The sequence below is a fragment of the Sander vitreus genome, chromosome 11, assembly GCF_031162955.1.
Source record: "Sander vitreus isolate 19-12246 chromosome 11, sanVit1, whole genome shotgun sequence".
NCBI lineage: Eukaryota > Metazoa > Chordata > Actinopteri > Perciformes > Percidae > Sander > Sander vitreus.
In genome coordinates this window covers 9,081,911-9,108,849 of record NC_135865.1, presented here as the reverse complement: position 1 = coordinate 9,108,849, position 26,939 = coordinate 9,081,911, and the positions used below count along the sequence as shown (strand labels likewise).

General features: G+C 40.5%; 2 protein-coding genes across 6 annotated transcripts in view; one reads left to right on the top strand and one right to left on the bottom strand.

Annotated features, from left to right (window-relative positions):
• Positions 1–363: 363 nt before the first annotated feature.
• On the bottom strand, positions 364–10,007 carry LOC144525065 (eIF5-mimic protein 2-A-like). Its single transcript, XM_078261551.1, has 12 exons — positions 9,880–10,007; positions 8,831–8,904; positions 8,449–8,625; positions 8,150–8,244; positions 6,029–6,094; positions 5,276–5,411; positions 3,542–3,651; positions 3,115–3,285; positions 2,641–2,787; positions 2,236–2,374; positions 1,823–1,945; positions 364–1,028 (listed from the first exon to the last, which is right to left on the bottom strand). The coding sequence occupies exons 2-12, from the start codon at positions 8,892–8,894 to the stop codon at positions 997–999; spliced, it is 1,260 nt and encodes a 419-aa protein (XP_078117677.1). The 5' UTR covers positions 8,895–8,904; positions 9,880–10,007; the 3' UTR covers positions 364–996.
• Positions 10,008–11,550: 1,543 nt separating this feature from the next.
• The window catches only part of myo1b (myosin IB), a 63,533-nt gene continuing 48,144 nt past the window's right edge, over positions 11,551–26,939 (top strand). For 2 of the 5 annotated variants that reach the window (XM_078261549.1, XM_078261547.1), the window contains exons 1-3: positions 11,557–11,868; positions 20,356–20,503; positions 23,251–23,366. In XM_078261549.1, the coding sequence (XP_078117675.1) occupies positions 20,378–20,503; positions 23,251–23,366 (242 nt within the window). In that variant the 5' untranslated portion in view covers positions 11,557–11,868; positions 20,356–20,377. Of the gene's footprint in view, positions 11,869–20,355; positions 20,504–23,250; positions 23,367–26,939 lie in introns of all 5 variants that reach the window. The other 3 variants (XM_078261545.1, XM_078261546.1, XM_078261548.1) reach the window with 3 other exon arrangements.

The following is a 26,939-nucleotide window of genomic DNA, read 5'->3' as shown; positions in this document are numbered from 1 at the left end:
CTCACTCTCATTTTTGCATGCTTGACTGAGCCATAATTACCATTTAAAGTGGGATAGAAGTGAGGTGAATAAGAGGGTTGTTTGCACTTCAGGTCACGCCTGCTAGGCTGCCTTTCTTGATTACTTGATTAGGTGAGGCTAGACGAGATCAACCAATGGAAAGATTTCGAGGGAACACACGATGATCCCTGACACAAAATATGGATATCCCGGAATTTCTACAATAACCTTTCCATACCATTGGCTGTGTAAATATGACTGAATAATTTTCTCATTTCTTCTAATTGCTTATAATACTTATATTATGTACGTTCACACTACAATAGTTATTTGATATGCAATAGTAAATCCAGCAGTAATAAAAACCATTCATTTCCCTTTATTTTAAACTGTATGGTAAAGGGGGAGAAAATACAATGCTTGCATGGTTCTGTCACACACGATATAGAGAACAATTCATTTGATGGGGCATTGCTGTTTGAAATGGCACATCTCCATCACCAATAATGGAGACAGAATCTAAAAACTGGCAAACAATTCAAAGTTGTCACATAATTGGCAGAACTGTATAATGAGGTTACAAAAAACTGTTTGCCTTTCAGAGGACCAAGATAGTATGGCTAAACAGATGGACCTCTGGCAAATAAGAGTACCATGACTAAATGCAATAGCTGTAAAATATGCCTACAAACTGGCACATTTTAAAGGAAACAATCTGTCCAAAAAAGCCCCCTTTTTACATGAAAGGGGTTTCGATCTATTTAGCACTGTGACCGGCTCCTGAAGGAGTAAAGAGTACAAGTATTGAAACAACAGAAAACATGTTGAAAATCAAAAGAATATTAAAGCCCTTACATTACAGTTGAACTATATATTAGGAAGTAGGGAATAGAGAAGATAACATCTAAATACAGACAGACTTCTGTAAGTGTACCGCACCTGGTGCTATGTTGATGTAAAAATACAAATCAAGATGGTAGGTATAGCTAGAGGTCCTCAGTCTGCTTCCTCTTCCTCAGACTCAGACTCTGTATGAAAAGAAAACATCAGTCAGCACTACGCTCAAACATCGATGCACACTAAACATTACTACTGTTGTTTTGGTGTGAGTTGCCCAGTGTGGCGATATGGGTCTTAGAGATGTCTGCCTTCTCTCTAATATATTGGAACTGGGTGGCACTCAGCTTGTAGTGCTCAAAGCGCCAAACAGCAATGTCTCTTACCAGAAACCATGACTCGCTTACTCTCCTTCGACCTGGCTCTGAGCAGTTTCATGTAGGAACTATTTCTCGTGCTTGTGACAGAGCGAGATGTAAACGTTACTGGTGAGCTCCTCGGCTGAGCTGTAACGTTAGCTAGCTCAGGTAGCAGTGTCGCTTAGCTATAAACTAATGTCCATTAGCTAGCAATGTCATAAGCGAGCTTTCTTCTGCGCAGTGATACGGTTGACGGGTGTAGTTTGGTGGAAAGCAAGAAGTTCCTACATGAGTGCTATAGTGCATTATATTGGAGAGAAGGTAGACATTTCTATGGCCAATATCTCCAACACACCAAAACAATCTAGATTGATAAATAGCACTATAGTTAAGAGAAAAAAAGATGTAATTTTGATTTTGGAGTCAACTGTCCCTTTAAACTTGGGACAGAAAAAAAACATGCAAAATACAGGGGATTAATCAGTTACAGTCATCACTTTGTTATGCAGCATAAATGAGATAAAGCGTAAATCCATGGCATGTTTTGGCAACCTATGGCTCTGGGAGGTAGAACCAAAAACACCAACTGACCAAGGCTGAAAAAAGGGAGACGGTGAGGTGCTTACCTTCCTCTGCATTTTTGAGCCATTCAACAAACTTCTTCATCTGTTCAAGGAAAACGCTCTTTCCTTTGGCAACGTGGGTTTCGTTGTACCACTTCAGAATTGCCTCCTCACTCAAGACATTCGCTTTAAAAAAAAAGGAAACAAACAAAACCATTAAAAAAGAAGAAAAAAAATATATATATTTAACATGACGCCAACAACACAAATGTTTCCCGCAGGTGCTTGAAAAAACAAATGTCACCAGGCAGGTTGACGACAATCAATCAAAACAAACGGTTGGCTATAATCTCTGGCCATCTGGCATTGTTCGCACGTCATGGCTTCAAAGCTTCCCACTACAAAACTATCTTCTAAAAAAAAAAAAAAAAAAGAGCAGATGGGAAAATGGAGCTTTACGGACACAAATAACATACCTTTGTAGAGCAGCACAACAATTTTCTGGAAGGCCTTCATGAAGTGGATGTTGTCGTAACAGTACTCCTGGATCCTCAGCAGGAGGGTGAGTTCAGAGAGGCCCTGGGTGGTGAAAGCCTTCAACAGTGGGCTGTATTGCTGATAATGTAAAACAGGGAAAATTAGAGTTAAGAGTTGTACAGAAATCTGATAGGATATTATTCATGATGAATTCTTACATTACTTCCACTTTGCCGGTGAAATGGCTTTGGGGATAGTGAATCAATTATCTAACTCTGCTAAGTTCAAATCAAACGGCAGCCTGATTTATTTTTAAGTTTCTTTAGATGTCTCGCTTGCGAGCATGTTGTCATGACTGCCACAGAGTCAAGGAAGAGCAGAGCTACATATAACAGAGTTGTCACCTTTAAAAGTTTGATGGCTTGTTCTGTGACCAGCTCCTCCTTCTTGTTCCACTCCACGGAGCTCATTACACTGGCCCAAATTAGTGCGATCATCGTCTGCTCCGAGATGTTGTTCTTCTTGATTTCCTCTCCGACGTAGGCGATGATCTGTAAGACCCGAGCCAAGAGATGGAACACGTATTAATCGGCAAACCAGGCAAACCATGGCCATCATATTGCTGAGGCTTATTGCTTATCAAATCCTGTGGAAGTCTGAGGTATGAGAGCCCTGGCAGGATACAGAGGCTTGCAGGAGCAGATAATATGTTGAGGTTGCGTGGATTTCAGCAACTTGTCATTGATTCACTGCATCCCTTTTCTCCAGCCCTCCTCAAAACAAACGGGGGCAGAGGTTAGGAAGAAAGCACTCTTAAGTCATACACAAAATGGGACTCCGCTAATGTGAAATCAGGTGAAAAACTAAAGGGGACTTACGTCTTTGAGGGGGTCCCCACGGGACATCTGCTCCTCAAGCTCTTTCTGCAGCTCCTTGCGAGCACCTATGGACTGCTGGTTTCTGGCAAAGTCCGAAAGCTCCATCAGTCCGGCGTCTGAGAAGTACTTTGAGAAGTGCTCACAACTGCGCTTGTTGGCAGGGAATAGCTCCTGAAAAAGCACACAGTTAAATATTGAGGCAGACCCTGTTCAGCCAGACAAGCTTTCTTCGGCAATTAAGAAGACTGAGAACTGGACGCCACAATAGCTTGGAACTCTGTTATCAAAGTCATGCGTTATTAATCTTATTTTCATCAAACAACCTTATTTAGAGTGCACAGGCAGACTAGTGACCCTTACTGCAGTGGGAAGCAAAATGCTTCATCTTAATCTTATAAAGGTTTTGTATTAGAGACGGCATTCTCACCATGAGCCTGCTGTCCATGCCAACCTTTCGGAGACTGGCAGAAACAGAGCTGATGTCCTTTTCAGAAAGCCAGGATTTGAAGAGTTTTACAGCAAAGCTCGCTGAAACACCTGCACAAATGCATAACAATGTGACTCAGCTGTTGCTAACAGACCTGCCAGGATAAAGTTAGGCCTGAGTAATACATTGGTAAACAACACCACAGGATGCGATTATACACGTTTTAGCTGGAATGGTGCCTAAAACAACAAGGCTTAGTAAAAGTGACGCCATTACTCACCTCTCAAATTTACCCTTTCATTTGGAAGAATAAGATTTTAATATTTCTGCAGTGCAAAAACAATTCAGTTTCCTTAACTGAAGGACTCAGAAATCCTGAGCGTTAAACAGCATTTTCTATGCTTGATGCATCTTTCTCAGATGCCGCCGCCGATATCAGACACGACTGTAGGCATCTACTGCTTTTCTATTATACACAACTCTGAAACATAAATTGGTTGTTTCATTGCATGTCTGCACCAGAATTGGAATAGGTAATTGTGGGCTGTCCAGTTTGGAGCTTTTTTAATAGACTAATGAACAAGGACTTCACTCCTTATCTCACATATCTGGAAGTATACTGTAATGGTGTCTTTACAGGTCTCCCTAAAAAATCAATCAGACAGCTGCAGCTGATTCAGAACGCTGCTGCTCGAGTCCTCACTAAGACCAAGAGAGTGGATCACATCACTCCAGTTCTGAAGTCTCCACACTGGCTTCCAGTGCCTCAAAGAATTGATTTCAAAATACTTTTGCTGGTTTATAAATCACTAAACGGTTTAGGGCCAAAATACATTTCTGATCTGCTACTACACTATGAACCACCCAGACCTCTCAGGTCGTCTGGGACAGGTCTGCTTGTTGTCCCCAGAGTCAGAACTAAACAGGGGGAAGCAGCATTTAGTTTTTATGCTCCACATATCTGGAACAAACTCCCAGAAAACTGCAGGTCTGCTGCAACTCTCAGTTCTTTTAAATCAAGGCTGAAGACCTATCTTTTTGATGTTGCCGTTCTTTAAATAATTGTTCATTTCTTATACTGAAGCATTGTTGAAATCGTATGAAAATCTATATAAGCATATAAAGAGAAATTAAAAAGTAAGACTGGTGGGACCGGCCCGTTATGGGAACGGCAAGGACTGCGGGTGGATTACATGTACAGAGCAACGGCTTATACATTGTCCCATACTAGCACCATAAAATCTCATATTTTATCTGCTTTTATATTTTTTAACAGTTTTTAACTGCTCTTTAATGTTTAATTTCTTACTGTAACTTCTATTCTTGTATTTTAATCATTTTTGATTTGATTAATCGCACTTTGAATTGCCCTGTTGCTGAAATGTGCTATACAAATAAAGCGGCCTTGCCTTGCCTTAAGAGGTGTCATAACTGTAAGGAAATCATCAAGAAGACAATAAGCTTAAAAAGAGTGTAAGAGAAAAAGCATGAGTAACAGAGGATACTGTTTTTAACAATGAAAAAAAGTAATAATAACAACAGGTACTAGACATAAAGAAAAAAAAACACTAGTTTATATTGTGTTTCAAGATTAATTTGAAGGTATGAGATGATTCTCCCCCCTCTTCACATTTAATTATTCCATCTCAGTCCAACTAGTTCTACCTGCAGGCCTTGTCTGCAAAACAATGAACAACACAACTAGGCATGCCTACGATGCAGGCAAGCAGGTACCTTCTTTGACTAGGTTCTCATTGAAGAGGCTGCTAAGAATGGCCGCAGAGAGATTGCCGTTGGCCAGCAGAATTCCTGTTAGCATGGCTAGCTTGTTGCGCTCAGATTCTGTGAAGCCCTTGAGAAACAGCAGCAGCTGCCAAAGAGCAAACATATGAACAGAATTGTGTAGGCTGAATTGAGTCAAACATACATTTATATACACTACTGGTCAAAAGTTTGGGGTCACTCAGAAATTTCCATTCCACTCCATTATAGACAGAACACCAGCTGAGATCAGTTGCATTGTTTTTTTTAACCAGGGCAGCAGTTTTCAGATTACATTCTGTGCTTACATAATTGCAAAAGGGTTCTCCAATGTTTTTTCAGTTAGCCTTTTAAAATGATATCAGATTATTAAACAGAATGTGCCTTTGGAACATTGGATGAATGGTTGCTGATAATGGGCAATGTAGATATTGCATTAAAGATCAGCCACTTCTTTCTACAACAGACGAGAACCCTTTTGCAATTATGTAAGCACATAATGTAATCTGAAAACTGCTGCCCTGGTTAAAAAAACAATGCAACTGATCTCAGCTGGTATTCTGTCTGGAATGGAGTGGAATGGAAATTTCTAAGTGACCCCAAACTTTTGACCGGTAGTGTGTATATATTTTTACATTTGAGTTGGATTAACATGGTCATGAATTCAGAAACTTGACCTGCACAGGCAATGTGTTTCTGTAAAGATGCCTTAAGCAAAATACAAACCTTTTTAATCTCCTCCTCAAACCCTTTCTCCAAGTATTTGTAACGCCTGATGAGCTTGTTAAAAACCTAAAGGAAGCACAAAACACCACCTTTTAATTATTTGTACTACTGAAATATTTGACTCCTAACTTCCCTATGAAAACAGTGAACACTGAGCAGGAAGTTAATTAGAGCTGGCCAATATATCGATATTATAGCGATATTGTGATATGAGACTAGATATCGTCTTAGATTTTGGATATCGTAATTATTAGGGGTGGTACGGTTCACAAAATCCACAGTTCGATTCGTATCACGGTTTTCGGTTCTGTACGGTTCTTGTTATTTTTTCTTTTAATCTTTAACACTCCAGAAATATACTTCAGCATATGATATATAGCTAAAATTGTTTTATTTCCGCTGTCATCATAGGTAACATGAAATCCAAAATGTTCCCACACACCAGACTATATACAACGCTGGCGCATCCTCCAACTCCGGGCAGCCTTCCTCATCTCTCCCACTTACCATTTCTGCATGTGACGTGACCTGCAGCAGCAGCAGCACTCCACACTCCACCTGAGGAGCGGTCGGCTCGGCGCCTCTCAAAATCTGACTAAAATCTTCTAAACTGACCTTTGTCGATCAAAAAAACAGACAGATTCAGCAACTGTATGGCCTATTTCTCGCTTAAAATGTTTTCAGAAACACTTTTCGGTGAACTATTTTCGTAAAATACGAGATCGTATTCAGAACGAGACGCCATTAGAGTCCGTTTTGAAATTCGGGAGCAGCAAGAACCACGTGACGCGTTCGTCCAATCAGCTGTCATGTGTTGCGTTCGTCACGCTCATCCCCCTCGTCGTTTCCAGTAAGTGTTTTAACAAAGGTGTCGAAAGTTTGGCACTACGGCAGTAAGTGGTTAGTGCACATTAACAGTGGACTGACGAACCGTGTATATATATTAGGGCTGTCAATCGATTAAAAAATGTAATCTAATTAATTACATACTCTGTGATTAATTAATCGAAATTAATCGCATACATAATTAACGGTGCCTGAACCGATACTTTTTAAGAAAGTAAAAAAAGAAAAGAAAAAAAAAGGGTACCAAACAACAGTTGGTGACATTAAAGAACGGCTTGTTTATTGCTAAGGCCATATGGTCAAAATTAAATGATTTAATAATAATGTATAACAATAACTTATTTCACTAGTAAATTGCTGTTGAACGACAAAACAACCACCAGATGGGAAATGGACATTTCCAATAACTTCAAATGCACCACAAGGCTGTAGTTTACCAGTTTCATTGAACGCACCGTCTGTGTTGGATGGCAGCTGCAGATTGTTACATACCGGTGTTGAATCCTCTACAGTAAAACACAGTCAAACTTTACACCGTTTAGCGTTAGCTGTCAGTATTTTAACCGTGTATAATCCAGCTACTAGCTAGCGGTAGGCTAACGTTAGCTGCTGTCGAGTATAGTGTTAACTAGCGTCACGTGCAGCGGTGTTTGTGTTGCCTGTATCGTCTTCAGAGCATCAGAGAGAAGCGCAGACATATCAGTGGCACCAGATTTCGGTAGCCAGGGTTGGCAGGAAGAAGATTTTTACAAGTAAATGTTCCAATTAATAATCCAGGCAACACATTCTCGTCTCCCTCCTTCATTTTACAGTCCAATGGTGGCTAGAACGGCTCCGGTTCAAACGTCAATATGGAATAGATTAATCTGCGTTATTTTTTTTAACGCGTTATTTTTTCTCTGATTAATTAATCGAAATGAATGCGTTATTCTGACAGCCCTAATATATATATATATATATATAATAATAATAATAATAATAATAATAATAATAATAAGTGTTGTCTTTTCCTGGTTTTAAAGGCTGCATTACAGTAAAGTGCTGTCATTTTCTGAATTTACCAGACTGTTGTAAACTGTTCTATTATTTGCCTTTAACCACTTAGTCATTATATCCACATTACTGATGATTATTTATCAAAAATTTCATTGTTTAAATATTTTGTTAAAACACAAATAGTCAACACCACATTATTGATATTGAGGTATTTGGTCAAAAATATCGTGATGTTTGATTTTCTCCATATCGCCCAGCCCTAAAGTTAATTGTATTCACCTGGGCATATGCCTTCATAGTCTCAATGTCCTCTTGTGCTTTGAAGAGACAGAACTCAGTGCAGATCGCATCACCTGACATGGTACCCCCTGGTTCTGAAAAGAAACACATTTTGTTAATGGTGTGCATGTTATGTTTCATACATCCGATGAGTTGTTTTACTTTGTTTGATTGTGTGTTTACAATTGTATAAAAATTAATGAATATACAAGCTTTCCTGGGTACTAATCGTCTCATGACACATGTAGTGTTCAGCTGTACAATGTATGAAACACACATGAAAGAGTCCTGCCTCTTACCCAGCATTCCACCAGCCACCAGGATGTCGAATAGAGTCTCAGCATAGCGTCGGTAATCAAGCTTGGCGCCAGAGGCATCAAGGAACTTTGCGACAGCTTCCAAATCAGTGCCGGATTGGTTCAGACCTTGTACGATGCTTTCCTGAAACTGTGAAGGGTCAAATCTCTCCTTTTCATCTGTTGAAAAGACAGATATGTACTTGAGTTTTTCCCTGCTACAACTTATGACCTTCTAAAAGACATGTACAAATCCATACATACATTCACATATTCTCTGAGAAAATTAAGCAGAAACCTGATGGAGACCTATGTTAAAGACTATCCAAACAAGATAGTGTTAATCCTACTGTACAGAACAGTGTGATTCCTTAAAGTTCCTCACCTCTTTTTCGGGTTTTAAAACGCTGGCCTGTTAGCGTAGGCTTCTGCTGCCTTTGATTACTCATAAAAGACACTCTGAAAAACAAAGGTTAAAGGAAATAAGATCACATACAAATTAACTATAACTATATCTATATAACTATTTATCTATGATGCATTGGAAAAGAAAGGCTATGAACATGGCTGAAAAACAACTATTCCACCCATCACTTAGCTAAGGTTATTTAACTGGAGTGGAGACATGTAACACAACATTCAAAGGTGGTGGCCGTTTTTAAATTGGCATTAACTAAAAATGTTAATGTAGATGTACGGTATGATCACACACAAGGTAAAACAAGCCAGCCATTAGCCACCCTCTTTACTTCTTTGAAATAACGTTAGATCATTCTTACAATTCATTTGATAGGAGACATTCTAAAAAAGATATATGCACCTGTCTGTAACAACCTAACGCTGTCAGTATCACAACTTCTAAAAACTTCTAAAATAAATAGCTAGCTAGTATTACAAATACACACACGTGTATGTACCTTCTGTAGAGCTAGCGTTCGTTCGTGCGTGCGTGCGTGCGTGCGTGCGTGCGTGTGTGTGTGCGTGTGTGTGTGTTGTGTGTGTTGTTAAAAGATACGTTTCTTTTGCTGTTTTGTTTGAACACAACGTTGTTAGCATTATCAAGGGGAAAATTGGTCGCGTGTCCTTTTGGCTTTAATGCGTCACAGACGCAGGACGCATAAAGTTACGTTACCTAGCAACATTAATGGATGTATTATAAGAACTGAACCATATAGCTATATAAACCAATAACATTAGTCTAATTATCTGAATATTGGTTAAGCAAGATCTGGCAAAATGGCATAAACTGTGACACTAACAAAATGTAAAAGCCATGGATGTCTGATTTCTGATTTCAGCCAACACCAACGTTAGTACTAGCTAGCTATCTTAACGTTAGCTAGCTAGCTACAGTGAGCCTGACGCAGTACCATAATAAGATAAACTATATGACCGTGGCTAAAATACATTAAACAAGAAAAAACAGCAACTCACCGAAATCCTCTTTATGAGCAACAACAGACCGTGAAATAAAAACTAATATCACTGTACTCCAGTAACGTTAGCTACAATCCGTTCCAGGGAAAAGGGAATTATACACGCAAAAGCGCATGCGCACAAACACAATCTAATCTAAGTAGGACACTACACTCGTGAGGGGAGAGTACAGTTTACAAACTGTTTAAAACTGAGAAAATAGAGTCGAAACCAAATAACGGCGTTAAATTAACTTGCGATTTTAGCACTTGATGCAACATGGTTGCATTTACTCTCCTATTATGCAGAATGGAGTACTATAACGTCAATGTCTGTAATTAACCCCCCTGTACAGCTGGTGACATGTTGAAAAAAAGATCTATCTTTCAGCTAAATTCGTGGCAACATTGGATTGATACAGGTATTATTGATATGGGCTAAGTGATGTCTCGTAGCCTACGCCAACGGTTCATTGTTTAGTTATGAAGGATTCCTTCTTCTTAAATCATTTACAGAGAATGTATTTATGTAATGATATTCTATAATGGTCTATCCCATCTAATGCAATCTGTAATTTCAACAAGCACTGATGAAAGAACCCATTTTGATGATACATGATATTGACATTAGCTATGTATGCTAGAATGCAGGTCTAGGTAATACATTCTATGAAAGAAGGAAAATTACTCCGAAAGGAAAAGTTTTTTGGGACACCATTTAATACTGATGGGCAGAGGGCATGGCTACCATGTATTCTGTATAACCAATAGGATTATAGAAGTAGGCTAGGCTATACATCAACATTTTAAACAAGATATAGCCTATATAGCATATCCAATAAGCCTACAATTCTCCACATTCTTAGATAATAAGAATTATAATTAAAAGGGTATAGCCTACCTGTCAAACTGCATTGTGGAGTCTTTAAAGAAACTTTTATAGAAGGTTTTTTGTTATCACAATTTTATATAGTTTATTTATCCCAATTGTAATTTATTTAATTGTTATTATTAGGCTATATGTTTTTTTTTTTAAATAAAGATTGAAAGAAAAAAACAAAACAAAAACAGTTAGTTAACGGGTCAATGAATAGAAGACATGTCTCACACCCCCCAAACAACTGTAATGGATCAGTTTTCTGGCCGTCAGAAGTGCGTTCATCCCTCTTTATTGACACAGAAAAATCACCAAGAGTTAGTAGCCTATCATTAATAAAACGAGTCAACAAGTCGTTGCTATCTAGCATTAAGACACAGGAGGGGGGTGTTGTGCTGTCGGGCGGATGGTTTATCTGTCTATGGGATGAAGGGAAACCTTTAATGGTGCGTTACCATTCACCTCGTAAATCTTGGTTCTAATTCTAGGAATTTATGTTTGTTCTTCTTCAATTAAATCCCCTCACCCCTTTTTGAGCAGAGATTGAATTTTTAGCTATATGATTGCTATTATTTACATGTATGCCAAACAAAATAGTTTAAAATAGGCCTAGCCTACATGACAAGTCTACCCTCTGGCCCAAGGAAGGTTTGGGCATATGAGTTAATGCTGTTTGGATGGGAGGTAGCAATATTATAAATGGCTGGTGTTTGGTGAGGTTAAAGTTATGGAAAGCTTTGTATTTCCACATAATCACCGTGGGAGTCATGAAGTCCTTCATGTGGCCAACCAAATATTTCCGACAACATATGAAGGCATCACAGCCCCACCTCCCCCGCGCTGGAGGTGATTAGGGGACGCTGGACTAGCCCAGAGACGCCGACCCAGCCACTCCCTACGCCCGGCGGACCCTACACTCTCAAGTCCATCCAGAGCTCCTTTCAAAGTGCTGAGAGATCCAGATGAGAGCCGCGTTCCGCCTCATCCAGCACAGCAGACACGAGTTAAACTAAAGGCAGCGGTGAAGGGCTTCAGGAGCCACTCCACTCTTGGAGAAACACCTCTGGGATCCTACTTTTGTCCGTAGAGTGGATTTAAGACGAGAGGGATCAACTCTTGCAGAGATAAGAGGCAAGTTTGACATCTTCTGTTTGCTGCTCGGCTAGGTGCTGAAAATGTAACAACTGCGAGTCCTTTCTTAGCCCATGGTTTGGGTCGTATATCATATTTGTTACACAGTTGCACTCGCTGCAACTTTTCTCCAAAGTTAAGTTTGCATTGTCTTTAGACCGTCTGCTTCCCCAACTCATTCATTCCTCCTCACTTCGTGCAGGAGGGGGTTGGGATTTTTTTTTTTTTCTGTTTATCTTTCTTTTCTTTGTGTAGGCTAAGGATTGCATTGGTTGGAGGATAAAACTGGTTGGATTAGCTATGTCCGAGTTTAGTTTCGATGTTTGTCTTAATTCTTTCTTAACCCAAACCAAGGCTGATTTAGCATTTCCGATTGTTGTCGCTAATTGCATACATCTGCGGGTTTAAGCACCAGCTTAGTCATTCAAGAGTCGTCAAACCACTGCAGACCCCGACGCAGAGGACAGCAGCACATGTGTCAACTCTCAAAAACTCATTCAGAGTTCAGTCTTTTCAGATGGCGCTGTGATAGAGTGGGCCTATAACGGGAAATGCTCGTGTATCATCACACAACTGAATGAACAATGTGTGAATGGCAAACTCTCTGTGAAATGGGCGTTTTCGTCAGTTGTGTAGAGTAGGGCTGAATGAAAACAGTAAATTCGGATCGCCACGTTGGGATCATTCAAAGTAAATCGATCCGATTTCATTAAAAGTATGTCCTTACGTCCCCACTTGGATGTATGATAGGCTATAAAAAAATAAATAAGATCAATGCCAGCTTTAAACTAACTGAAGGTGGGTTTAGTCTCCAGTACGCCCGTCGCTGACTGGAATACATTACTGCTCAGCATGGACTGCATGAATAAAACTATTCACCTCTCTGAGAAACATCCTAGAGTTCCTTCTTGTCAGAGTTGGCCTGCTTTCTTTCTGCTGGGATGCCCCTGTGGGATCCAGCCTGGAACTTATAAAATCAAACGAGGAGAGGAATGCCTTTAGGGGAAGAAAACTGTAGTAGATTTAGGGGGGGGGAGCTACACTACAGTATTAAATACACTGTGGTTGCATTAGATACAATAATAGTCTAAATCAGGGGTCTTCAACGTTTTTTAGGCCAAGGACCCCACAACTGAAAGAGAGATGGAGCAGGGACCCCCTACTACTTGTATTGTATAAAGATTTAGTTGCATATTAAACTGGGCTGGATAGATGAAAATGGATGGATCAGTATTTATATTTATACATCATGTTTTAATGTGAAACATACATGTGAAAGGCACAATGCATCCTTAAGCTTAACTGAAGCAAGTCGTCAATATTGTGTAAATTAAATGTTTGTTTTTTTTTTTCTTTTTTACGAATATGCCGATTTATCTTTGCTAATAATATGTTGGATTCATGGTAATGTCTATTTTCAGGCATATTCTAATTTAAAAAAAAAAAAAAACAACAAGGAAAAACTTTTAAAGAAATATCAAACAATAATTTGGTGGCCGCCCTGCAGCAACACTGAGGACCCCCCTAGGGGCCCCGGACCCCCTGTTGAAGATCTCTGGTCTAAATAATTATACCATAGAAGACATGTTGCTGTAAAATCACTATGGATGCATGTAGCCTAATGTCTTTGTTTCTGTAGAATGCATCGAATGTGTCTGCATTTTGTAATTGCAAACAGCAACTGTGATAGACGTTTTCAAATGTGAGTCAAGGCCTGCACAAACTGCTGATTTCACTCAGTCTAAACAGAGGCTAAGTTTTACCTTGGCTTTTTCTTTTTTTAGCATGAAGCAGTTTAAGTCAAACTATGAACATTTGCACATATTTAGGCTACAGTATATACACATATTAATGCTTCTGATGTACTGGGCCACAACTGATTGAAAACATGAATTCAGTGGAAATGTTACAAACTTGCAGTCTTGTTCTGCTTTAAATGTTCTGGCTTGTCTTTTGATGCCAGATTGTTTCTATGCTTGGCTCTGCTTTGAATCCTTAACCCCTAATTCCATTTGTGAACTTAAAATCCCAAGAGGATCAGATAAGAGTTTTAAGGATTGTGTCTACTCTTTGTGGTTTTCCACAAATATGTCCCGCCTCTGTTGGTCGGAGTCTCTCTCGGGAAGCCAGATGGGAACTTTATTACCCGTGCTGATCAAACAAACAGTGATGTAAGATGACTGTGAAAGGTAGTGTGTGGTAAGCCTTCAGAGTTGCACGGACTCCTGGAAAAAGTAACAACCGTTTTAGCTCAGACTTGGAAACGTCAGTGCGTGGGACTGTTGGCTTCTCTAGGAGCTCTCCTCAGTGTAAGCTCGTTGGCCGGCCTGCTTTGAGTTGCATCAGTGTTTTTCTCAACGTGCCAAAAAGCCTCTTCATGAACACTTTCGGGTGAGATGTAGTGGTCTAATTGGGTTTGTATAGAGGACCAAAGTCCCCTGGCCAGTGCCATGGTGATGGATATTGTTTGCACTTGTCTGCCCGTGCAGCTTAGCGTAGTGAGGCGTGCGCCTTGTGTTCACCCTGCATCAACAGAGGTGGACCCACTGACTGGACCATGAAAAGCCTTCAACAGCCTCTGTTAAAGGATTTTCTAAAGCCAGGAAGCATCCAAAGTCCTATTAGTGATATGTATTTGCATCTCCAATTCAGTGACTTTGTGATACACCAGATCGTGTGTGTGTTCTGTTGCTTTATGCTACTTTTGAGTTGAAAGGGTAAAACAAATCACACATTGCCTTTCAGTCCACTATCCTAGCAAAGAACTTTCCCCTGTGCTGTTTGACTCTAAACATTTTCCACCAATTGAACTTAACTGCTCAAACTCTACGTCTCCAAGTCTCCCTGTGGAGCTAGAGTAATAACGCTGTACATTTTTCATTCAGCTCACTGTTGCTTTAAGTCCACTGCAGCTGCTTTCTCCATTCATTTATGGCAAACCAAGCCAGACCAAGTGTTTGACTGCCTGTTGTGCAGACGCCGCCATAGCTGCTAATGCAGAGCAGTCTGGGGGAACGTTTGAGTGTAGCCATGTACTTTTAATCAAGTGAAAATTGTAACCTTGCAGGGTTCTCCTGCGTGAATGTATTAGATAGTTGCTAAGTGGTTAGGCCGCTCTAGAGCTGTTGTACTCATAAAGCGCAACCGCTTGGACCCTGAGGATCCAGAAGAGGACCGTTGACTATATATATATATATATATATATATATATATATATATATATATATATATATATATATATATATATATATATATATATATATATATATATATATATATAAAAACTGTGCAAACTAGAAAGTCAAAAGGCAGGGTATTTATAAAACAACTCCACCATATCTCTCCGTTTTCAAAGCTTTTCAAGTGGACTGTGTGCATAGATGTGAGCATGCTTTATGTTCTGTAGGAAATGGCATTTCACAGTTTTCAAACAGTTGCCTGTCACAGCCATTTGGAGCTGCGAGTGTGAAAAGGTGCCTCAAGTACAAAGTTAACTGCGACCTGTTTCATGATGCAAGTTGATATCAGCGGTACAGGCCCATAGCTTTTCACCTGGTCACCTGTTTTTTTTGCAGTGTGTTTATACTGCAAAGGAAAATGTAAAGTGCATAATATGTCTAAGCACACTTATGCTCCATTGCTTATGAAGAGAAAGGGGAAATGACATTCATTCATCTGCTCCATTTGTTAAAATGTATAAATGCACAAAGATTTAAGATTAAAACTCAGTCTCATAACATTTTCCTTTTTATATATTCAATTTTCTAATTGGGGGAACGGAGAGCCAAATAGTCCAAAACGGAGGGAGCCATTGCAGCTTGGTAGCTGTATTGCACAATCTACTTTCATTTAAACTCTTCCGGGGTATGAACTGCTCCACAAAAAATGAATTGTTTGCAGACACTTTTTAGACTGTGATGTGGTTATTGTTGTTGTTGTTGTTGTTGTTATTATGCAGACTATTTTGTGATCATGTCGGATCCCATTTATCATAGTAACAAGCTAATGAGGAAAATGTCTTGAGGGCCTTTTTTTAAAACGAACACATCATACAGTGGTTCCTGTCAGTCATCTGGTCTCTTTTCGATCAAGGTTTTGTATGCTTGGTGGATTCGTTATGGTATGGTTGTTTGATCCTTTTGTCATTTTGATTGCCAGCTGTAGGCTCATGTTTTGCAAATCGACCAGACTCTCTGCTGTCGGAGCTGTCTTGTAAATAAAGCGCAGTGTTTGTTTGGATTACAGGTTTATGTTTAACCAGGCTGGAAGGTTGTTTGCCATGAAAGCTCCATTTGACTCGCAAATGTCCACACCTTTTGACAGAAGATAGAAATCTTAAAAATCAGCAGTCAGTAAGTGCAAGTTGTGTCAAAGGGGCTTGTTCAGTCTTAGTGTGCCTGCGAGTGGCCTGCCAGTTTGTCCGTGTGCCAGCCTTTGCTCACTCACTCTCGCACAGATGTGCACATGGAGCGGTGTTGAGGGCCCTGGATTCCATGTCCCTTTCTGAGGCAGCATCTCTCTGCCCCCTTTAAACCTCTCTGTTCTGTTTTGACCTGCTGTTGGGCACATGCCCATGCCTTGCTGCTGCTCCAGTAGGGAGGGCTTTAATCTCCTTCATTACCTGCAGCCTGTGATGTTGTGACTCACCTACCTCCTGACAATGCCAGCCCGATCTGCAGGGAATTTTACAGGCCATTATGCTTTATTATCATTTGTTTGCAAAGAGACGCCTCTTATGTTCTCTCAAACAACCGCTCCCAAGGTAGAATGACGCCAATCATCTCTCTGTGTAGCTCACACAATGGCCATTTGCTTTCTCACACACCACATGACATTGTAGACTGCAAGCTTGCTTTGTTGATCATGATGACAATATTGTATTGATGGCCACTCTGAGCGGCTTTTTATTTTTAATCAAGCACATGCACCCTAGCGAGAAATGGCTGGTTTAATGGCTCCACCTTCTGTGTACTTTCACTACTTGTGTGTTTTGTGTGCATGCGAGTGCCAGCACGGCCTTTGACCTTTTGGTTGAGTGGCGTTTCTCCTTACTAAAGGACAGAAAAGAAAACGTGGCCTCACGTCTAGGGCCTGTAAATAATATATGTACATTTAGTGGTGTTTTTTTGATGTTGTCCCTCGTAGCTTGATCTGGCCGGGAAATCTAGGTCAATGTCAGCATCAGGAAGCATAGGGTGTCTCATAATATTGGTGGTGACAGGCATTGAAATCCCCAGGGTCCAGCCCTCCCAACACACACAATCTCTCACTCGTGTTTTTTCTTTCTTTCTGTTGAGCAACTTGGCTCTTCTAAATACACCACTTTAATCTGTAGGATTTATAGTTCAAACTCTAATTTAAAATTAACTTTTTGTACTGTGTGTAGGATCAAAACCTCCCCATACTGACATTTAAGGTGTGATCTAGTTGATTTCGTCAGCAATGCTGCACATTGCATGACATCGGGGGGGGGGTTTAGTGCCAGCAGCAAGTATTATGTTGAATTGATATTGCTGATAGCAGAGAACCAGGAAGCCCTAGCAAAAACTAATTATAATGGAATCCTATTGTAACACAGATCCAACCATTTGAAATATGTTTTTTTTTTTAACAGAATCTAATAGATGCATAAGGCCAGCAGTTAATGTGCCAAACTTAAATGATGTGTATACTCCCATCTGACATACATCCAGAGTAGGGGTATTTGACCATAAGTTTCACTACATCACAGATTCACGAGATTATGATTTAAGATTAATAGCAGCTAAACCATGTGGGCACATGTGACGCTTACCTCCTAAACATGCATCAAAGAGATTTAATCAATCTCTCTGATGCATTTTGCATCAGAGAGATTGATAAAGCAGCACACTTCTAATCCAGTTCTGAGAGTCAAAGGTTCATACTAGTCACTTTGATTTAGACAGATAACATGAGTGTAGGCTAATTAAAAAAGAAGAGTGTGTACATTGAGGCAACCCACTAAACAACTGTTTTACCAACATAGACTGGTTATATTCGTCATCTCTCCATCACTCAGCAGTGAGGATAATCCCCCGAGTTTAATCGAGACGGTCCGGTTTTTCTCTCATTCTCCCGCTGTGGATCCAGTACAATGGTTAACAGCAGGCAGCAACTCTTATAATGGGATTGTGTCACTGGCTGCCTAGAAGCCAGTTCCAAATCTGGGGTAGTGGGTTATCAGCTGAGGGCACGCAGCATCCAGGCTGCAGACGGATGCAATATGTTGTTGGTCAGAATAGCACAGGCACTTAGGCGACATGGACACATACTGTTCTCCCCCAGGTCATTAAAAGCTTCAGCATCTGGTTTCACTAAGGAGTGGGCTGTGTCCTTTCAGACTCCTGTTTGTTCACACCAAAGAGTAAACTCAGCACTTTCACTGTAGCATGGCTATGCACTTCCTGCCAGTCAGTATTAAGTCTGCAGAAGCTGGTTAGTTAACTACTTTTTAGTAATTGATTTTACCAATATTGATTGTGGCTGTCCCTGGCTAATACATTCATCATCTGATGCTCTCAGGATGACCAATATTAAATAATGGCCATGACCTGTTTGTGAATTTGCGTGCATTTACATGCAAGCTGTACGTATTTAACATTCTTACTCTAGGAATCTATCTATAAACTAATGTAATGCTCTGTTGTAGATACAGTAACAAAAACCTGGACTGTTGTAGCAAAGCCGCAGCATTTTGAAGCACCACAGATAACATGGCCTATGATGTGAGATCACAGAGCAGTTGATTGCTGTTTCATCCCTCTGCAACTATGTAAAAAGGAAAACTTGATTTAAAGTAGCGTTGCAGACAAGCAAAGCAGCTGGTAGACATGAGCCGTCGCTGGGAATGTCTTGGCACAGTGCCATCAGAGCGGCACATTGCATTAGTCGGCATGCACAAAGTAACAGACCTCACTGGACTGGGTTGAAAAGTAGGCAAATCTTTCTCCCCCTATGTTGTACATGCCTCTGAGTTGGGATGGAGGTGTTACAGCCCATTTTTAAAAAGGTCTTAATTGCAAAAGAACATCAATAACTTTTAAACATTCTGCCGCCTCTGTCTCAGCCCACCGTTCAAAGATTTGTTTTCATGCTGAGTGTGAGAGTGAGTAGTTTTGGAACTCGAGTCTTGCCTCCCACTAAGAGCTGGGCAACTTATTTATGGGCCACTAACATTGTGCCCTGCAGGGGAACAGAAGTCAGGGGAAAAGTGAAGGGGAAGTCTACACAGGGAATCAAATTTTTATTTTCAGGAACGTCATGCTGCTCCGAAGTTGCTGCTAAAAGTAGATTTTGACAGATGATGGAGGGTTATGTCTTGTCGACAAAGTTCGGGTTTTTTGTGCCAAATTGTTTGAGCTTCGAGTTGTCCTGTTTTGGCTGTCGGGCAATTGTTTCAGGTCACATACTGTATTATCCCCTGATCCAGTTGTTTTAATCCCCCAAACACGAACTTCCCACTTCACATCTGTGGCTGCATTATCCAATATCTGTGTTAATCTATGCAACATTTTATTTTTGCCCACGTTTTGCTAATTTCAGTGCGTCCTCTACTTCCAGTTCCCATCACTGCTTTATTTATTTTAAAGCCTATCTAAAACGGAGTGCATGCATAGATATGTAGCTTTGCCATATTGTTTTATTCTGTACCAGCCAGTGTCTGTTTCTGGTTATGCAAAAAAAAACACATCTGTGCTAAGAGAGCAGTGAACAATGGAGGACTACATGGCCTGATCTATTAGCCTGTTGTGGACAGCCTGTCACAACAGCAGACATTGGGTTTTTAGTACAGCAAAGCCCTGTGTCAAGGCCCTGAATGTATCGTAGGCCCCTCTTTTATCTCTGGCCCAATAGCGTTGGGATTACTGTCCCAAAGGAGATGGAAGGCAACACAGGACAGAAAACTGCCACCCCCAGCAGTGCCTTTGTCATGGTGCACTCCAGCCCAGATCCTTTACCAGCCCCAAATATTATATTGCTGCAACAAGCAAGACTGGTGCAGAAAAAGCCTTGATGTCGTTTAGAAGTCCTGAACCGGGAGCAGATTCCAGCTGAGCAGACACCCAGAGGTCAAGGACAAAGTTCCTTAGTTATGTAATAGCCTATGGGATGTTCTCACGTGCCACGGGACTGGATAGCCAATGAAAAGACCCCGCTCCTCCCCGGGAGTCAAACCACTGCTGTCCAAACATGTCCACCCCGGAGTTTATTTGCATTGGCTAAGTTTAGGACTGCTTATTTTCCGATCAGAGAATGGCTCTTAAAAACCTTTGTCGGGCCTCACAAATAATGGACAGCCAACACAAAGTATGCATTTTCTTGAACCGGGGGGGGGGGGGTGCGTGTGTGCGTGCGTGTGTGTGTGTGTGTCACTAGTGGTCCAAAAAACCTCTGCACCTACCTTTTTTATTTTTTATTTACAGTATGTGTGATGTATCTCTTCCTTCCTCTCAATTTTTCTTGCAGGGGGCGGACACCTGCAGCCAAAATGGAGGTGAAGACGTCACTTCTAGACAACATGATTGGGGTTGGCGACATGGTCCTCCTAGAACCCCTGTCTGAAGACTCATTCATCGAGAACCTGAGGAAGCGCTTTGACCACAATGAGATTTACGTAAGTCTAACACTGATTGTATCAACGTAGCTGAACCTCAGTGAGTAGTAGTGTAACAATATTGCTTGTCCCTGCTTCCAAAGACTGATCTAGACGGCTTCCCCAAGGAAACGTGCAGATACTTTTCATAACTCTATTGTTCTTTCATTCCCTCACTCATTTTAGTCTTGGCCACAGTGGCACAGATACAGAGACCACAGTAACCAACCAATCAATAAATCACATCACCAAGGAATGTAGAGGATGCCTTTTTAAATGAGGCATGAAATTCAGAGCTCAGGGACAAGAAGGGGGCTGGAAGGCTGGCTGGCTAATCTCTAGAAGAAAGGGGGTTGTTGAACTATCATCCCTTCATCAGACAATTGGTTCTGCGCTTTGCGCTGTGACACTCCGTGATACTTCTTTTCTGCAGGTTGGCTGCTCCCGACGTCAGCCAAGATGATTACAGCTCTGCTCTGGTTCCTGTTGGCTCACAGGGACCAGTGCCCAAGGGATGATGTCACCTCATATAGTGACGATTGCCTTAGCGACGCGCTAGATATTTTGCTGAGATGCAGCCCACATCCTGCTGAGGAAAGGGAATGATGTTTTTACATTTCAGATGCCCTCAATTTTTCGGTCCTAAACTATAAGCTCCGAGATTTTTAGTTCCTGTGTCGTGCTGACCTAAATGTTGTGGAACTAGTTAAACATGCACAGTTGTGCCTTTTTTTTAAATTGTTTATGTAATCTACACTCCTCCAAGAGGTGCAAAATCATAATATTTCCCGCTATTACCTAGTTTAGTCCTGGCTGCCATGAAGTGAAAGTAAAAGTGGCGCGTTCACGGAAAGGTAAATCACATGGCTCTATAATGGAAGCTTTTTGGTGGCACAAGCTGGCCCTCAAGAGTGATGACCAGGGAAAGCACTGAAGCCTGTACTTATCCAATAAATCTGTGGTGTACAATCCTTGCCTGTGAATGTATTTTTCCCTCATGTGGCATCATTCTTTACAAATGGCCCCAACCCCCACCCCAGACTATCATATGACAGCTCACAGCCGGAGAAACATGGTTTTGTTTTCCAGAGGGACAGCGCATCATGTATCCAATAACTCTGTGGAAAATCAAAGGGAATGAAAGTGTCCCTATTAACTGATGCCCTGCTTGTTATGTCAGACTCTTGATCTTTTTCTGCGCAAGATAAAATCAATGAGTGTTTCTTGCATGCTTATTTAATTCCTGAAGCCCTCCTTTGTTTTAACGATTCGCTCTGCATTGTTACTTGCATGTTTAATTCCCTCTTTTCCGTCAAACCAAAACTGTGGCAGGTTGATCAGTGCCATTCTTTATCCCAAATGGATTCTCTTAAATTGTAACTACCATCTACGCCTCTTTTTTTTTTTTAATGGCTTTTAATGACAAAGGAAGATGTCAAGATACCTACGTGTTTTGTACATAATTGCTGAGGTTTCAGCCCCACCTGTTTTTTATTTTTTTTTTATTTTTTATTACTCATAACCCTAGATCCTAAAGGTCTTGTCACACCAAGTCCCAATTTTTCACATAAGCACCTGCCAGTTTTGTAATAAACAAGTCCTATCTATGCTGTCTTGTACACAGATTTCCAAACTGTCATGCTAAAGTGTTTTAGGATTTTTAACATTGCTGCTGAAAAAAATGATTAATGTAGCTATTGGCCAAGTGGTGTATCATCCACGCAGTTATAATTTTAGTGACTGAACAGATGGCGTATTATAACGAGCAGGACAGCAGGTGTAGAAATGCAAAAAAAGGAAACCGTAAATGTTTAGTTTTTTTTGTCAGTTTTTTTTGTTTAGTGTTTTGTGGTTTTGGTCAAGAGAACACCCACATTATCACGTGGTACTTTGTTTACATTTCACGCACTCCCTTTGTTATCCGTCCTCTGCACTTGAAAAAGCCTCGCTTTGCCTCTGGTGGGCTATTGAACAGGAGTCTGTGGGAGGCTGTGGCGTTGCCACAGCGAAGGCCATGCTCTGCTCTTGTCAGAGTGGGTTATGCAACAGCCATTACCATGGAAAGCAAATGGAAAAGGAAAAAATGTTTCAGGTTGATGTATGAAAGTGCTCTCTGGATTTTGAGCGTAGGAGGATGTGGAAGATGATGGCTGGTTACATTCACTTTCAGATATGTGTTTATACCTGTGCGAATGTTACATAAGGTGTTTTATTTTTATTTTTATTTTTTTAAATGAAATGTGAAACCGAAAGCAGTGCTTTTTATGTTTTGTTGATGTCTGATTAAAACCCCACTGCTGACATGTTAGATGTCTTGCATTGTATGTAATTGACCAATGCTACAATGTTTTTAATTGGAAGCAAATAACTTAAAATGATTCAGTTTATTTTGAGTTGTAGGTGTTACATAATGGGCATGTCAAGCATTGGTATGGCAGCATGAATACTTGCACACATTACTAAAAACCCTCATTCAGCATCTTGACCACTTTACAGTCTGTGTATACTGCCCAGCCCACAGATTCCATGAAATGTTCTTGTTTTTACATGTCTTTTAGTTTCACTACAGGCATTGCATGCCTCGACAGTGCATTAAGAACACCCAGCTGGGAAAAGCTGACTGTGGCAGAATTCCTCCCACCTAGACTTAGCAATTAACACCCAAATGGATAGAGGGGAGAAAAAGTTGTTGGAACCAGTCTGTGGTAAACAAAACAAAAAAAAAAGTGGATTCCTACTAACAGTTTAGTTTTTTCTTCTCTTTTCAGACGTACATTGGCAGTGTGGTGATCTCCATGAACCCCTACAGGTCACTGCCCATCTTCACACCAGAAAAAGTGGAGGAGTATCGCAACAGGAACTTCTATGAACTTAGTCCACACATGTGAGTCCGCCTCCCAACTCTCCTCCAAAACCACCTAGTATCTTTGTAAATGTCATGTCCTGCCTAAGGCTCAAGCACTAGAGTTTGACAGTGAGGTTGTTTTTTTTTTTTTTTGCCGTAATTAAGAACTGCTGAGGATGGCACTTCACAAGGCTTTGTTAGTTTGAATGTTTTGACCAGGATCTGTCATCTGTCCATTGAAGATACAGTGTATTGCAAACCACTGTAAGGATTATCAATTTGGTCCCAGTGATTAATGAAGGGGAGTAGGGAAGGGGGTTGAGATCAGAGGGACACTAGCTCTTGCATGGAGAGTCAGTCTGGTGCTCTTGCTGGCCATTCAGCACTGTGGCATGCCATCTGTCCATTGGCAACATTAAGTCAGCATTGCTGTGAGGCTGCCAAGAGAAAACAAAGCCCGCCACTCGTCAATTAGCCTGCTGCGTCTCTAGGCTGCAGCAAAACCCCTCAGAGAGATGGACTCAAAGAGCGAGAGTGCCCTTGTCCCAGAACAGACATACTCCCTGCAGACAAAAGCAAGCTCCTTGGCTTTACTTTACAGCTAGCTATACAGAACTGGCATGAAACAGTTTCAGGCCGTTTTGCCCCCCTTTTCTCCCTTTAGTTGTACAGTGGTTGTCTCTCCCCTCTTTTATGTTGTATACTGGTAGAGACTGCTGGTGTGTACAATGAGGTTTTCTCATGGTCAGCTACTCGGTGTACTGTTTTAAAGGAAGGCATCAAGTTTTTTAGGAGGTGTTGTGATTTACCTGTTGAGCGACTATAACTAATTTACAAGAAATTCCCCTTCAAAATAAAACTTCTGTTAGTGCTATGTGCTTTTGTTGGCTTAAAGCTGGGACATGTGCTGGCTGTGCTCTGGTAAACACAGCTCATCAGACAGACCAGCTTGGTAATTAATACCTATAACAGAGATGTTGCACTGGAAGTGGATAAAGAAGGTCTATTGTCATTTTGTTCTGTAAAGTCTGCCATCTAACCAATATTGTGCAAAACACATATGCCCACGTGTTATACAATAACCAAATAGGTACGCTGCTAGAAGGATAACCCAAGGATTGTTAATATTGGAGCATTTAAACAATGTTGCTGTTTGGCAGTGGACAAGCATTTTCAAAAATGGTCACTGCTCTTAGCATTACCACGAGATAATTTACATAGTTACCAAAGGCTAAATAGCCAAGTATTTGTCAACGTCTTTGCAAGATCATTTTCATACCTGACATTAACTGAAACCAGTGGCTGCCTTAGAAGAGCAGTGATGAGGATTTATATGAGCTGGACACGCAAAAAAACATTAGTAGTATGGTTCGTAAAGCTGCTAACTTAAAGCTCTTGACTAAAACTTGACCGATGTAATGCTGGTTGCATATGTAATCATCACCTTTTAAAGTGGAACCAGCTGCAATAGAATACACAACCAGAAAACTATACAAACTAGAGGCATGGTCAAATAGAAAGAAGCCTGCCATGTCCTTCTCTGTTCTCAACTTCTGCATCTCTAGTGTCAGATGACATAGTTATTTGCAAAAAGAAATTATTTTCTCTTGACTGAAATGAACATCCTCTAAACATGTTGAAAATCATCTTACCATTAGTCTGTAAGTAAAGAAGATTAAGCCCTTTTTTAATGGGACAGGCTCTTGTAAAAGAGCTAAAATGCCAGTCAAAGGCAGATTGTTTCAACATGCTACATAAATTGATCTTAATCCTCTGGTCAGGCCATCTGGACCAAGCTTTGTGGCTTTGCATTGATCGTCCACAAGTAATGTTAAATCCTCAGTTCTGTCATAGACGTCGGCACAGTTATTTTCAACTCCATGTCATTTTTTTAGCTAACAAAATGACTCTACGGTTATTCATTCATTTATGTATTCTGTCTAGAGATTTGAGCTGTCTAATTAAACGATGAGAAGAGAGACAGCAATTTTTATCTGTGTGTTCAATGCAGATAACCCTGTGACCTGTTTAGCGTCAGTTAGCACAACAACTAGCAAGGAGAAACCGCTAGCATGTCAAAGGAAAAACACAATCTTCACCTCCAAACTATTGTTTACGTCTGGTATCTTGAAAGCTAGCAATATACGTTACAAATGCTTCCAACATTGAGCTTGATTAACGTTAAGCTAACGTTAGCAACTTCACTATGTGGACAAGACCTCTATTGTAGCCTACTGCTTGTGTAAGCTAACGGCTCCTTTTTTAAATTACAATGTCTATTTTATTTCTACACAGAGACAACATTTGGAGAGTGACTTTTTTAAATACATTAAAATGTATAAGCCTAGAAGCAGCTGGATGGTTGCGGTTTGGTAACATATTTGGATGTTTGGTATTCTGGTATTCAAAGCAGAGTAGCGAGCAACTAAGCATCACAGGGATTTAAATGCATGATGTGTCATGTCTCAAACCCAAGGCAAATCATTTCTTTCCACTTTATCCTATAAGATACTGCTCACTTATCTTCACATTGATTTGGGTAAGTTATTTTAATGCCACAGAAAATGCAAAGCAAGAACAGTAAATGCTTCTATTAGACACACCAGAGTTCTGTAAATCAGTTTAAAAAACTGAAACAAAAAAAAAAAGAGTTCATGAGAATCGGCCTCGCTATGCTTTAGCTATAGCTCTACAGTCCTACAGCTTTGCTGCTATACACTGGTAGATTTGCATTTTGAGCAAGGCAGAGAAAAAACACATACTGAGATGAACAGACATTTAACAAATACAAACCTTTGGTTTGATTTCTTGTTATGAGTGCAACAAAATTTGGATTTGAGCTTAATGCTTACTTTTAGAAGATGAGGTGATGATGTGATGCATTGAAATGAAACACGCAGACATCCTGTGTCCACTCGAGATGTTTAGATTTTTAAAAAATGACTTCCAATTTCTGGTGATGTTTCCAAAGCAGAAAAAGTTTCTGTTTTTCGTGACCCTGTTATTTTTGCATGGCTGAGGGGCATTACTAGCGCATTGACTGAAGGGGATCAGTGTTGGGCTTTAAGGTAACAACAGGGGGTCCGAGGAATCTTCCTATTCCTGTCTTTGATCCTCATCAGACACTTGAACAATATAAAGTCAGCAGCTCAGAACAGGTTGCATCGGTCAAGGTCTAGTAGTTCACCGGGGTGTTTTGATTTGCCATAGCCCACATCATACGTTGTATGTTGTTGCAGGAAAGATAGTGTTGTGACACGTCACATGGTTGTTTGCAGAGATAATAATCTCCCAGCCTGAGATATTTTCTTTTTTTTTTTTACTGAACATACATAATGGCAGAATAAGTCATGTCATTACTTGCTCCATTGAATTTCTCACCTTACTGTCACTATTTTTCAAAATGACACACAACAGATAACTGCTCAACCCTTAAACCCCCTTCAGAACCCACACACACACCCACACACAATGTAAATAACGCTACTGTGTCAGTCAGCAGCACCCACTTGGATTCTAATGTTTAAGATTTTTTTATATAACCTTGTCATGGCCACCACCATGTCAGAATGTCACAAATCTTTGTTTTCTGTAATTTCTGGCAGAACAATG

What these genes read in the sequence shown, in the direction of transcription:
- LOC144525065 (XM_078261551.1), bottom strand. Translation starts at nt 8,894, where the DNA reads ATGAGTAATCAAAGGCAGCAGAAGCCTACGCTAACAGGCCAGCGTTTT. An exon ending in TTTTAAAACCCGAAAAAGAG is followed by an intron (nt 8,626 to 8,830) that starts GTGAGGAACTTT and finishes TCTTTTCAACAG; the next exon opens with ATGAAAAGGAGAGATTTGAC. An exon ending in TTGAGGAGGAGATTAAAAAG is followed by an intron (nt 5,412 to 6,028) that starts GTTTGTATTTTG and finishes GCTCTTTGGCAG; the next exon opens with CTGCTGCTGTTTCTCAAGGG.